This window comes from Triturus cristatus, chromosome 7 (assembly GCF_964204655.1).
Source record: "Triturus cristatus chromosome 7, aTriCri1.1, whole genome shotgun sequence".
Classification (NCBI taxonomy): domain Eukaryota; kingdom Metazoa; phylum Chordata; class Amphibia; order Caudata; family Salamandridae; genus Triturus; species Triturus cristatus.
Genome location: NC_140590.1, coordinates 562435536 through 562450117, shown reverse-complemented (window position 1 = coordinate 562450117; position 14582 = coordinate 562435536). Strand labels below are relative to the sequence as shown.

At 41.4% G+C, this 14582-nt stretch overlaps 1 protein-coding gene across 1 annotated transcript in view; it reads left to right on the top strand.

Annotated features, from left to right (window-relative positions):
• The window catches only part of LOC146810126 (proton channel OTOP2-like), a 289661-nt gene that overhangs the window by 261160 nt on the left and 13919 nt on the right, over positions 1–14582 (top strand). The window contains exon 6 of the mRNA XM_085617073.1: positions 5188–6056. Coding sequence (XP_085473199.1) covers positions 5188–6056 — 869 coding nt within the window. The remainder of the gene's footprint in view (positions 1–5187; positions 6057–14582) is intronic.

Below are 14582 nucleotides of genomic sequence, written 5' to 3'. Positions count from 1 at the left end.
GTTTCGTCCAGGGTAATCTAAAGTCCTAGGGACTGGATTCCTATACTTATAGTGAGTTTAGGGGATGGACTAACTCTAAGGCCCCACCTATGGGTGGGCCAGGAAAAAGGGGTGGTTACACCCATTTCCTTTGTCCAGTTTCACGCCAGAGCAGGGGCAGGTAGACCCTGCAACCGGTTTGAACTGGAATATGCACAGGGACACCAAGTGTGCCCCCAGTGCAGGACTTCAAAGAACCAGAGAGTGCTCCCGCCCAGCCCCAATACACATCAGCCTGTCTGGGGAGGTTGTTACACCTCCCTCGACAGGAAACCTATTGTCCAGGCCTCCCCTGCTGGAGTTTCGGTCAGCAGCAGGATGCCAGACCCGTGTCTGTGGCAGAGGCATCTATTTTGTGATGCCAGGGCTCAGGAAAGTCCTACCGGGTTTAGCCAGTGTGAACATGTCTCTCCGTCTAGAAATGTGGAATGCTACCCCCGCCGCCAGAACGGGCGGGAGGGGTAGTATTCCAAAGCGTTTGACACCAAACACGACATGTTTTGATGCAGCCATTCCAAAGGTAGCATTTACCGCAAAGTTATAATGCACTTAAGAGTATATGGTATGGCTGTATCACAGAACAGCCATAAGGAAGTATTTCCAAAAGCTGCAGAGGGGCTCAGCTCATGCTTGGGCACCCTCTCACATAAAACCAAGCACTCTGCCTTCAGGATTGTCAAGGGCTGCCATAGGAGTGGCTTATAGGTTTATATGTGTCTGTATAGGGTAGTGATATAGGTAGACTATACCACAGTAAGGGGTGCAAGCACACCCTTACCCAGGCTGCAGTAGCAGACCTGTGGTGTCATTTTGGAGTGCTTCCCAGGGGTGGCATAATATATGCTGCAGCCCCTGGTAGGCCTCTGAGGTACCTATGCCCTAGGTACATAGTATACCATATACTAGGGGCTTATAAGGCACTCCAGAATCCAATTAGATATGTACCTAATGTACATGGAAACCATTTTAGAGAGGAAGCAGCTAGGCTGTGGTCCTGATTAGCAGGGCCATAGCCAGACTAAGGTCGAAAAACAGTGAAACACCAGCAAAAAGGGGGAGTACCCATGTGAAGCAGATCCTACTCTCCTACACCTATGGGAACAGGTAGCCTTGCAATAGTGAAAAACAAAATTGGCTGTAATTCACTATCAGGAAATGCCACACACATACCCGGGCATGTCCTACCTTTTACTTACAATGCACCTTGCCGTTGGGCCTACCTTAGGGGTGGCTAACAGGTAGAAAAGGGACGGTTTAGGGACTGGTAAGTGGGTGCACTTACCAAGTCGACATGGCAGTACCAGACTGCACACATGCTCTGCAATGGCAGGCCTGAGACACATTTTACCAGCTGCTTCTGTGGGTGGCACAATCAGTGCTGCAAGCCCCCTAGCAGCATTTGATCTACAGGCCCTGGGCACACATGGTGCACTGTACTAGGGTCTGACAAGTAAATCAAACAAGCCAATCATGGAGTCACTAATCCATTACAATACTTTCCAACAGGGAGCACTTGCACTGTGGCACTGAATAGCAGTGACACAGTGCCCAAACCATCTAAAACCAGCAAAACATCAAAAACAGAGGAAACAACAGCAAAAAATGGAAGGGAGACTCAGGCCAATGGTACCAGGTCTAACAATCACCATTTTAGTGCACAAAATTCTGGTCAGCTCAACTGGGAAGCCCTTTCAGTCGTCCAGAATTCTCAATGGGACAGCAAAACTTGCCCTGTGACGGTGTGTCCATCCCACAAATGAGCACCAAAACTTCCTGTCTTTAATACCTTTACCTACCCAGGGAGAGAGACTTCTAGAAATGCCCCATCCCTTCATCTACTGCAAAATCAAGGTTGACCGTACCAGACTGTTTCAAGGGAAAGACAGAAGCTGACCAGCCCTCCGTGTTTTGACTCTGAGACAGAGAAGTACATTCCTCTCTCACGCTTTCAAAAGTACATTCCAAATATTCTGTCCCAGCAAGGCTGTTTTGCTCTGTGCTGAGAAGATGAAAACATCCCACTCTGAAGCTGCAAAAGGCACGAAATGAAATCATGCAAGAGCACAAAAATGATGTTGTACATTCAAAATGGAGTTAGTTAAAACACATACAGTCAAAGGTCACCACAATCTCACAATGCATTTGAATGCTTATAGTATTACAAAACTGAATAGGGCAAATCGTAAGTTAAATCACTCAACTCACATGGCACAAAAGAAATACTAGAAAATTCAGGACTCTCCTGGCGGCCTCAAAACACAAAATATCTATGGGTAGAATTTGGTTCAAATCTAATAGATACCATTCAACATAACGAACAATTCACCCTTGAAAAAACAAAACCTACTTGATAGTATGTCTTCTAGATTGATAACATGGTGGGGGCGCAGAGAAACCATTAAAATGATGATCACACCAATAATTAATTACTTAATCAGTATCCTTCCCTTACTACTCTCTGAAGACTTCCACCACAAATTAGACATAATGCTCTCACGATTCATTTGGCAAAACAAAAAATAAAGAAAAACACTAAATAAACTCCGTCTACATACCTCCCTAGGTGGCGTTAACCTGGCCAACTTCAAAGACTACCAGACTGCCTTCCTAGCCAAACAAGGCACTTACAGGTTTCATCCTCCGGATAACTATACACCTGTATGGTTAGAGGTGGAAAGTGCTATTCTGAACAACTCAGACCTACTAACCCTGCTTACTACCAACTGCAAATATCACACCGATTCCAAATCCATACTAAAAAAAACAAAAAAAATCCTACTGAGTATAATCAGGAATCTTCCCTCTCGGATGAGATGCTATTCTCTAGCCTCCCTCTGGCAGAACCCAGGTATTTCTTAAAGTGGTCAACCACTCTATTGGGGTTCCTGGATCAACAAAGGGATCTTCTTTCCTCGACAGCTAGGATTCATTATTTCCCCCCACACTTCTCAATCCTACAATCAAAATACTAACTAGATAATTCGGAGTTCTACAAATTCCTCAAGATAAAAACAGCCATACACAAATCCAAACACCACTCCAGGGGGCCGTCTCTCCCAATGCTCACTGGAAAACTCAACAAACTTGGTCACCAGGTTTCTAAACTATACCACTTAACCCAACCCACATCCACAAAGCCTAAAAAGAACATAATACAATACTGGGAAACCCATTCTTCCAACCCTATATCCGAACCACATTGGATAGCCATTTGGAAATCCATCACCACACATAAAATATCACCAGTACTCTCTAAAACAAACGTTTGGTTAATAGACAAGGCCTTTTGGACACCATTTTTCACAACCTGAAAATTCTAGAGAGCCCCATTTGCTGGAACTGTGTAAAGAAGTCGGCAACCTCGCACACCTTCTCTTCCACTGCAAATCTGTTACCCTCTTCTGGGAAAATGATTTCCTCTTCTTTACAAAACTCTTGGTTAAAAGACAAAGCCTTTTGGACAACATTTTTCACAACCTGGAAATTCTAGAGAGCCCCATTTGCTGGAACTGTGTAAAGAAGTTGGCAACCTCGCACACCTTCTCTTCCACTGCAAATCAGTTACCCTCTTCTGGGAAAATGCTTTCCTCTTCTTTACAAAACTCTTTACCATCCACCCCAAGAAGGAATTCTCATTTATCTTTAAAGGATTCCTTGCCCCGAGCATTAAAAGATCGGCAGATTGCCTTTTAATTGATCTCTTACTAACAGCATAAAAAAAAAACATTACCTCTAATTGTAAAGACACACACAAGGCTTCTTTTCAAACCTGGATCAATTGGGTATCACATATCAGTGGGGCGAACAACATCACCTTGCAACACTCCCCATGGAAACCTCAACAAATATATATTTGGAAGTCCTTAGATGACTATTTTGCTACTAATAAACCACCATAAACTGTACACAATTTCCCATATTCCCCTAAGGGAATTCTCATTGAAGTGTGTGCCCTTCTATCACAACCCTCTCCTTATGATTCTGCTCTGTATCCTCACCTAGACTTGTGATTACTTTACTTGTTCTAATGTTGAGTATACATACAACCATGTACTATGGCAGCCTTTTCCAAGAGACCTTACGATTCATTATACTACCAGTACCTACTTGTCACCCCTGTATTTACTTTGTTTGCCTTATTTTTGATATGCTTGCTTATTTCTGAAAACTAATAAAGCTTATTTTAAATAAAAATATATTTGCAATGTTTGGCGTTCAAAATACACTTAGCGCAGGACTATTGATCAGCATAATATTATTAAGGTAACCAATACTACAAAAACATAAGTCTATTTCACAAATTAACCCATTACTGTTATATAAATAATATTAGTTTAAAAACACATACAACAATATTGAGACAGATTACAACTGTCATAAACCAATACAGAAGAAATAACATAGACAAAGACACCCACTATCTCACTACCACACATGAACCATCACAATATGAACCACCCGCCATAATATGCAACACAGCTGGTGTAAAAAGTAAAAGACTCAATGATATACTGCAACACACCTTCCCTGATTTATAAATACTCCTATGATATATATACACACACAAAGAAAAACAAAAAGTCTATAAGACTATGTCAAGCATGAACAGTTAAACCGTTATACACTCTATTATAATGGGGCATGCAGTAACATACGTAAAGGGCCAGTGGAATTATGCGATTCTGCAGCCCTTTCTGCATAAGTATGGATTTGCCTCACTTGCCCCATAAGCTATCATCTCTACTGCATAATTTGCCAATTTTAACCAAAAAATAGTTTTGAGCGTCAACGGGTCTAAAGTTACTAAAAACTAACACTAACAACTCAATGAAATCTGATTAGCAATAATAGGCAAAATTGTTCAACCTCTTAAATAAATTGCATAGCGGTAATATAAAGACATTTAGGAAGGATTAAAAGTACCTCCAAAATGAAAGGGAAAACATTTATGGTAAATCTGCCCCCGCTCCGCAGGCGCGTCTTTGGCTTGTGTTAGACTACTGTTTTGCAGACTAGCTTGCTCCATGTCACTATGGGAAAAAGTTCCTTTGAGTCAAAAGATAACTACTTGATTAAAAAAGATGCAATTGTGAGTAGAAAGAGCTTTTGAGTTTCACTTGAGCTTATTCTTTTTATTTTTACTTTCAGATGAAACTTTATCCAAAGGCAACTGCAACTGCAACTCTGTGTGCATTCTCCTGAAGAAGGCCTATTATTATCTCTACCCTTTTCATCTAGAGTTCAGCCTCTTTGCCTGTGCCATGTCATATGTGATGTGGAAGAACGTGGGGCGCTTAATAGATGACGAGGTCCATCACCCGCACCACCTGAAGCTAAGGTCCTGGCGGGAGGCCCCTTTCATAGGCCTGATCTGTGGGATTGCCATGCTGGTTGTGGGATTAGCACTGTTCATAGTTTACGAGTTGCAACTAAAGGATGAGCAGCTAAGGAATCGAGTGCTCACAACCTTTTTCATCTTCCATGTGATCTGCTTGAGCCTGATGTCGATTGGGGCCCTTGGAGGAATCATTGTTTTCAAATTTGACAGGAGACAAATGTGCAATCGGAAGAACCCAAGCCGCGCCCTGGATGTTGCTTTGCTCTTTGTCGCCACGATTGGGCAGTACTGCATTTCCTACTACTCCATTGTGGCCATGGTAGCCACTAACCCAATAGATCATCTGAGGGCCCTAACTCTCACATACTCACTGCTTCTGATTGTGCAGCACACAATTCAGAACATTTTCATCATTGAAGGCCTGCACCGTCAACTGCCCAACGACTGGCAGCCCCAACACAAGGCTACTCCTGAGACACCAAGAAAAGATTCCTCCACACTAGACAGTGCCAGCCACCATGCCTCTCAGCAAGAGCCGGGTACTCGGAATGCCTTTTCCCGTCAGAGGGCATCAATTGCATCCATAAGAGCCACTCTGTCAACTTCTCTCTCAACCCACAGAAAGAGGAGAAGACTTCTGAGAGAGATCTGCGCATTCCTGCTACTAGGAAACATCCTTGTAAGTATGAAGTCTAACATGGAAACCTTGTATCAAGTGCATGATTGTGCATGAAATTCATCATCAAACCAAGCGTCCATGTCTGGAAGCTCAGGTCAGATCTGTCCAAACCATATAATGTATTGGAAATGGCAAATGTGGAAGTAACACTGGTACTTTATGGTGCTAGCAAGTCATTCAGATCTCCACCTCAGTCCTCGATAGGTATAATATGATGGTACCTTCAGAGCACATTGTTCCCTGAATGAGAACATTCTGGAACTGAAGCTGGACATATAGCACCTAACTGAACAAGCATCTTTGCATTAGCATAAGGAGGCAAGCAGTGAAACTTTAACTATTTACTTGAAGTTTAGATGAGGGTGGATACCTCTCCCTGTTAATGGGAGAACATTCCATAATTGGATGTGAAGGTAGTAGGGTGTGTAGCATCCTGGTCACCCTTTTAGACTTGCCTGGCTGTATTTTTAAGTGCAGGGTGGTAAGAAAGATGACAACCCTACACTTGATCCTAGGCACCTAAATCAACAATCACATAATCAAAGAGTGAAAATGGGAGTCTATCAATGGCATATTCATACTCATAGGATGCATGATGGCCAATGAAGAAGACCTTGAAATGGACCCCTCGTGCCGGCTGCAGCTAAAGGCACCACTTAGGTAGCTAGGTAGAATAAGGAGAATGCGACAGATGCCGACTGAACTCTGCTGATCCAGTGTGCTATTTGACATGCTCAGCAGCACCTTAATTGCATGGTATATCACCAGACCAGCATAGCTCAAATGTCTCCAACCTGTACTGACCATACTGAACCCAAGTTAGTTCAACAATCTCAATTCTATGTTTTGCAGATAGAAGGAGGATATCAGTCCTAGACTTCCCACTGTCCAGAGATAGCAGCGCTTGTGAAATAAATCTTCTAAAAAAGGGTTTTAAATACATCGAGCAAGATAGGTTCTAGCCAGGTGCAACTGAACACGATAAGAAAATCATTAAATCATACCAAAAGGTCCTTACAGAACACACGGCTTTAGCCGCGTTGCTTACTGGAAATGTTCTTTCTGTTTGTAGTTTCTACCACTTTTTATTGGACATGTGCCAAATTCTAAGTGGTTTGAAGAGTTCATATAAAGAAGGGTCTTTGCATTTGTATCACAATTACCCACTTAACGAGAAACTCCTAGAACAATGGACCTTCTCTGCTGCTGCCAACCGAGTCTTGACAGTCAAACCTAATCAGAATTACCAGAAGTTACTAATTAGCATATGGTGAGCAAAGAGCATACACAAAATATTGAATGGAATAATCAACTATAATAAATGTACCAATCGCCTTAAAATACTTCAGGATGCAATATGAAATATTTTTAGATTAATGTTGTTTATTTTTAAACTTTGAAATGGTTAAAGTTCATTTTCCTAACTGCATTCAAATTAATCAGCTTTGGACAATTTCAAGGTTTGAAAATAAACAAGAACAAACTCCAGTACTGCAGCCTAACTTATTATTAGCTGAGCGTCAGTCATTCATTTGATTTTTTTTCTTTGGTGCTTATTGCATGCAATATATATGGACATGCTCCTTACCAAAACTATTTAGTACTTTCTGGATTTTGGACTTTATTATGTTTGTACCATCACCCACCCAAACAACTGTAATAAAGGACATCAGTTTGTCCAAATGCAAACCTCTAGATAACAGAAACTACCAGTCCCCTGTTTTCCTTGAAGAACCTGAGGGATCCTTTATCTCCCCTGTTATCTGTACAGTCTGTACATGGGACTCCCTGTATCCTCACTCCTTGAATATGATACCAATTTCCACTAGTAAACTGACGATGCACAACACTTCCAGAAAATCTCTTTACCCCATATATCCAATGACTAAATATCTACCTACTTCGTATCCAGAATTGGATGTCAAGCTCCCACTTAAAACTTAACCCATCAAATACAGAATCCCTAATGCTCATCAACAGCACCAAGTAACCTAAGAGACGAGAGTGGCCATTCCACATGTATTTAGATGCTTCAGCAGCACTTGACAGCCATTGCAAAGTCACTCAGATTCATCCTCGTCACTGACCTCTTCATGGAGCACTTATAGGGCACACAGTGGTGCAGAACTGCCCTTCCTCAGAATGTCCATATAAGGTTTCACCTGAACTGGTGGGACTGCGGTCCAGTCCGACCTTCTTCAGCACTGCTGATCTCAGAGGGCACAGTGTCTTCAGGGCTCAGCTCCAGACCACCGTGATAAGGTCACAGGCAGCATCTGCATACCCACTGGAAAGGATACTTGGAGGTGGTAGGATACTTGGAGGTGGTATGTTCCAAACTAGGAATGTAATGTGGGCAATGGAAGCTCTAGTGAGTAAAATGCCGACGTGCCAAAACTTGTTTATGAAGAAAACGTCCACAAATGACATTTTCCCACCTTGGAAATATTTTCCTCACAAAGCTACTCTTTCATTTACCTCAATTTTTTCACCCCACCAAAACTAGCCCTTCAACTGCATCTCAAAATGGAAGCATAAGGAAAACAGAATGTGAATTCTTAATTAAAAAGACGTATTTTCCATTTCTGAGATTCGCAACAGAAAGTCTGAATACAGCAGCATATCAGGATAATTTCAAAGGAAAGCAATCACACAAAGATCTTCAAATTTTCAGAGAGGAGGCTCTGTTTTCCTAAGTAGTATGTATTTCACTTATTTTAAGACCATGCGGGTCAGCTTGTTTACAGTTTGGAACTTACCATTTACAAACTAAAAACATTCTGAGACCTGCAGTCTTAGGGGACCTTTAGTGACTAAATTTAAACTGGGCTAGTCAATCTAATGATGATTTATAAAAGAAAAGCTCAGAGCTGGGAGCAGAATGTCCAGGAAAACGATAGCTTAGAGGAGCATAAAATGATCAGCTCTTCTACAAAAAATATGGATGAAGTGCAATTATTGTGCTGTGAAATATCATGTCTATATCTCTATTTTCTGTGCTTTCAAAAATTTTCTTTATGTCAAATATAAGCCCATTACTTACCTTTTTGCAAGACACCTTAAATCCAACTGTACCGTGGATGCTGCTTGCCTGGGTGTGTAGGTGCACTGCTCGTGTCCTTTAAACTCTTCTGTCTGAGTAATCCTTCCACTGCTGCTTCAGACTGTACTAGCTCAGGGGGAGGGAAGCTCACACTGCTGGTGCTTACATTATCCCTGTTCTCTATCTCTATACATGTGTTTGTGCAAGAGAAGCTTGCATGAACGTCATTTAGGAGTCACCAGGGGTTGCAGCTGCGACCCCTGGCTTTCACTTTGTGACCCCGGCACTGCCACTGCGTCCTTGGTCTCAGAAGTGGCAAAATCAGTACCAGGAATACAAGGGCAGCTCCTCATTATTGATGTCGGTTAGGGCTCCAGTTTCCTTGTTTTCTGTTAATTGTTTTATTTCACTAATAGCAGGACCATTGGAATTATGCACTTGTGGAGCCAAAGCGATTTTCACATAATTATGGATTTGCCGCATTTGCTACATAATCCATTATCTGCCTCATAATCTGCTGATTTTAACAAAATAAAATTGTTTCTAGGTCAAACGGTTGAAAAGTTATAAAAAATGCGACAACACGTGTTGCTGCGCAGTGGAAGGCCTTTTTTTTTTTAAAGCTGGACTGGTCATCTTTCTTTTGCTTATTGCTATAGTTGGGTGTTAGACTAGTATTAATGAGGTGCAGCCAATGCCCAGAGAGTGTTACCAAGTTTAAAAATGAAGAAATAATGTAGCAATACTATTACAAAGAGTGCTGCATTAGCCACATAATTTGCCTTTTCGTGCTACATTATTTACTCAAAAAAGGAAGTAAAATCAGCAAGAATAGGACCCTATCTGGTTGCTGAGGTAAGTAAAAAAAGATTTTTAATGTATGTTATGTGTGTACTTGCGGGGGAGAAGGTGTTTATATGAGAAATAGTGTGAGTGAATCTGTGCGTGTGTTAAGGAAAATAAACGTCAAATGGCATGTGATGTCACTTCCGCTACTCCTGACATTTTAGTGAATTGACGTCCATGGAAGCGTGCACTTGTGCCACGCACTTATTCAGTGTATAGGAGGGAACCTTGCGCTCTTGATGCCCATGTGGTACCTGCTCTATCTATGTCCTTATGAAGCTTGAAAAGGTGTTGCACTATATGTAAGTGAAAATGGTATGCTTTGACAGAACTCGTTTTCCATGTACCTTCTCTCTCTGATAAAGAGAATACATTTCTTTAGAATTCACTGTCTAAAATAAGCCAAAAAAAGCAAAATCATATTTAAGCTCTTGTTGGCAACTAATGAGGACCTCTGATGAGTGAATGCACCTCAGCGGGATGAGGCTCACCCCCCTGGACGGCAAACAGTGGTGGCAATTGACACCCATGGCCCGACCTTTGCAAGCCCTAACACTGGCCTTACTAGCCCCAACAAGCCCAGGAAGGAAGACTCATGAAGGAAGAGAAAGGAACCGACAGTAAACTACACTCACAGATATCGATGTACCTTCTGTGGTTTGTACTTTTTGCCCATCCTCCAGCCCCTCACTCTAAATAGGAGGCTGTTGAGGCTTTTGAGGGACTCCGGGCAGAACAAGTACTTGAACCAAGTGAAGGGAACCTATTACTGGCTCCAGCCTAAGGGTAAAATGAATATATGATTAACTTTGTTTGGTAAGTACTGTGGCTGTATGTAGAAGTTAGTGTTTTTCAGAGGGTGCCAGATTCTGGAGCGTGTCGCCCTTTGCATCCTTAATGTATCACCTAAGGCCTGGAAATGGCTTTTCGTAGTTGTGCACTTAGGCCATGGAGTGGACCACATGGATCTTCTAAGTCAGTTATTAGAATATTATGTTGCACGAAAGGGGGACATTTAACTCACTGCTTGAACATTACTGCCTTGCTTTACTAGCGATGAATTGTCCCGCAAAGTGTCACAAATAATGTATTGAAATGTCACACATAAGTCTGCTGAAAATAGAGAAATGTCACGCATAAACAAACTGAAAATTTGCCAGCTATGACATAGACATCATTTAAAAGTTGCCTGGGGTAACAACTGCTACCCCTGAATTGTCCCTTGTGACACCTGCAAGCGAACCAGTGCATGAAGCACAGGAGTCAATGCAAAACTCATTTAAACCAGTGTTTGTATTTAAGGCACTTAAAGCTTTAGCGGGTAGTCATGGATTAGTGGATGTTTGGGCTAGGAAAAAAGCTGGAGATGCCGGGTATACATATTTCTCTTGTCCTCATCGGAAATATGTTAGGCTTAATTATTTTTTTATCTCTGCCTCCCCTATAGAGGGAGCTAATATACGGAAATTGCCTAAGGCTTTATCAGATCATAACCCTTTGATGTTGGAAATTGAGGTTCTGGAACATGTGAATTGTCCCTCAAAATGGTCTTTTGATAGGAGACTTTTGGTAACCGAGGGCTTTATAGACCATATTAGGAGCTGGACTAAACAATTTTTTGAGGCAAATAGGTATAGTGCATCTAGAGAAACTGTTTGGGACACATTTAAAGCTTGTTTACGGGGCGAGATTATTAGTTTTGCAGGGCACGTTAGGAAAGAACAGAGTGAGGTTTTGCAACTGCTTATGGCTGGACTTTCTAATTATGAGGAATTACACCTGGGAGCTATCGAAAAAAAACAGATGGAATTATTGAGCCAAATAGAATTAAAAGTGATTAGTGCTAAAGCAAAAATTAATGGAATATACAACAACAGGAATGCCATATTTTATCAAACTCGGGCTAGGGATAATTATGAATATGGGGAGATGACTGGGAGACATCTCGCACTTATATTGAAACAGAGGCAGCAAATAATATTATGAAGCTAACGAGGAAGGATGGGAATATGGCAACCAAACCTCAGGATATTCTTCAAGTCCTCGTAGAATTTTATGGTGAATTATACAGCTCTGAAGTTGACCCACAAACAGTAGTTGGGGTGGGAACAGTTATCCCCCCCCCAATAATACAGGAATTGGAAAAAGATATTTCATTAACTGAAGTCACTGAGGCACTCCAGATCATGGCGTCTGGTAAGGCTGCTGGCCCAGATGGAATTCCGATGGAAATCTTTTAAGCCTTGCAGCCTGTGCTTGCACACCTGCTGCTGGATTTGTTTTTAGCAGTGCAGTATCGGGGTAGTCCGCCTCAGTCCTGGAAGGACACTAATATAATTATTTTTCTGAAAAAAGGTAAATTATCTGAAGATCCCGCTTCGTATTGGCCAATCTCTTATAAAAGCGGACGAGAAATTATATTCTAAAATCATAGCGCTCAGACTTGCAAAAATAATCGCCTCTCTGGTCAGTCCGTGGCAACATGGATTTATTCCTGCTCGGGGAACAACGGATCACGTTCGCCGTGTAATCTCACTATTTGACATTATGGAACAGACAGGGGGACAAATGTCCCTTATCTTATTGGATGCTCAGAAAGCATTTGATCAGGTTGAGTGGGCATTCCTTTGGCAGATTTTAAGTACCAATGGTTTTGGCCCCCGTATTCAGACAGCTATAAAGGCTATGTACGTACAACCTCACGCTAAAATTCAATTGATGGGGATGGAATCTGGGAGAATCAAGATCTCACGCGGTACTAGACAAGGATGCCCGTGCTCCCCTATTCTTTTCGCCCTTTATATTGACCCATTAATTAGAACAATGTTAAATGATCAGGCTATAAAACCTATAGTGGTCAGGGGATATAACACTAAAGTTTTAGCATATGCAGACGATATCGCAATAGTTACCCCCGACTCTAAGGAAGCTTTGGATCGAATTGAGGTTTTGGCAATGGAATTCGGGAGTCAATCTGGCTATAGATTGAATACAGGTAAAACCAAGATTGTCTGCTCCAAAAATACTCAATTTCACGACGCACAGAGGTCTTTGGAGGCCACATATTTAGGGATAAATATAAACGCGGAGGTTGGGACGGTATGGGATATTAACTCGGCACAGCTGTTTAACAAGATAAGTAACTTATTAAAGCGAATGGATAACTTACATATCTCTATCATAGGACGAGCAAATATCATCAAAATGACTATGTTCCCTAATTTTTTTTATTTGTTTAGATGTATTCCGTTGGAACCCTCAAAGGGTTTTTTCATAAAAATTGAAGGAATATTTTCACAATTTATTTGGGGCTATAATAAGATCAGAAGATCAATTAAGCTGATGACTCTTCCACAAAACCGGGGGGGCTTGGCAATCCACCATATGTTATATTATTTTTGGGCTGTAACATTGCAGCAAATAGTCAGTCTTTTTCGGCCTAAAAACTGTATAGGAACTATCCAGGCAGATCAAATTAGGGAGATACCCCCCTCTATTTATGAGTTGGCCCTAGGGGAGCTAGCTCCAGGTGTTTTACTGAGGCAACTCGATGGGAGATATTATAAAAAAACGCAGTTTAAACTCATTAGAACCGCCTGGAATGTATGGAATAATGTAAGAAAACTTCTGAGAATTCCAAAGGCTCATAGATATCTTTTTTTATGGCGCTCGTCAATGTTCTCTTCTTTACTCTATGATATGTTAGGCAGGAACTGGGAGCAGGCAGGAATCAATACAGTAGGTGATATGTTTGATCAATCAGAGATAAAGTCATTTGAAGAGCTTCAAATACAATATGGCGTAGATTCAAAGACTTTTTTAAAGTATCTACAAATAAGGGAGATAATTAAACCAGCAATGGCTCAATTTTGCAATTCGGACAATATTCCAATGCTTGACTGGGTGGGGCATAGGCAGCCACGGGTTAAAGATTTGCATCTAATTCTTCTGAATGTCAATCAAGACGACATAGCCATTTCAGAAAGTGTTTGGGCTGGGAAGTTGGGGGATCATGATGTGGACATGTGTAGGTCTTTATATTTGTCGAAAAAAATCTTTATGGCTGCAAATCTTAAAGCTCAACATTTTAAAATTCTGTTTAGGCTTTACTATACCCCAGCAAAATTATTTAGTTGGGGGAAAAGGGAAACTGATAGGTGCCCAAGATGTAATCAGGGCCCAGCTGATATGATTCACATGTTTTGTGGCTGCAGCAAGCTCGGTATTTTGAAACAAAGAATAGATCATTTTCTCAATCAAGCTATAGGGGGTTTAGCTCGATTAACTCCTACTCTGATTATATTTGGGGTTGATGACAGTTTACAGATGGACTCTTCCCAAACATATTTTTGTTTTATGGTAACAGCCATTTTGTGTTTAATTATTGCAACTCGATGGAAGGATGCTGAACCGCCTTCTTTCCAGGAATGGTACGCAAGGCTTTTTCATGTTTTTAATTTAGAGAAGGCACTGTATAAATGTAAAGGTAAAAGGGCTAAAAAAAGAGGTCTCCGGGTTTGGGGTCCATTGTGGGTAGCAGAGGAGAACTAAGAAAATAGCTGTTAGCCCCAATGAAGTAGTCTGAATCTCTCTCTTTCTTCTAATCATGGTTCCACCCATCCCATTGGTATATATAT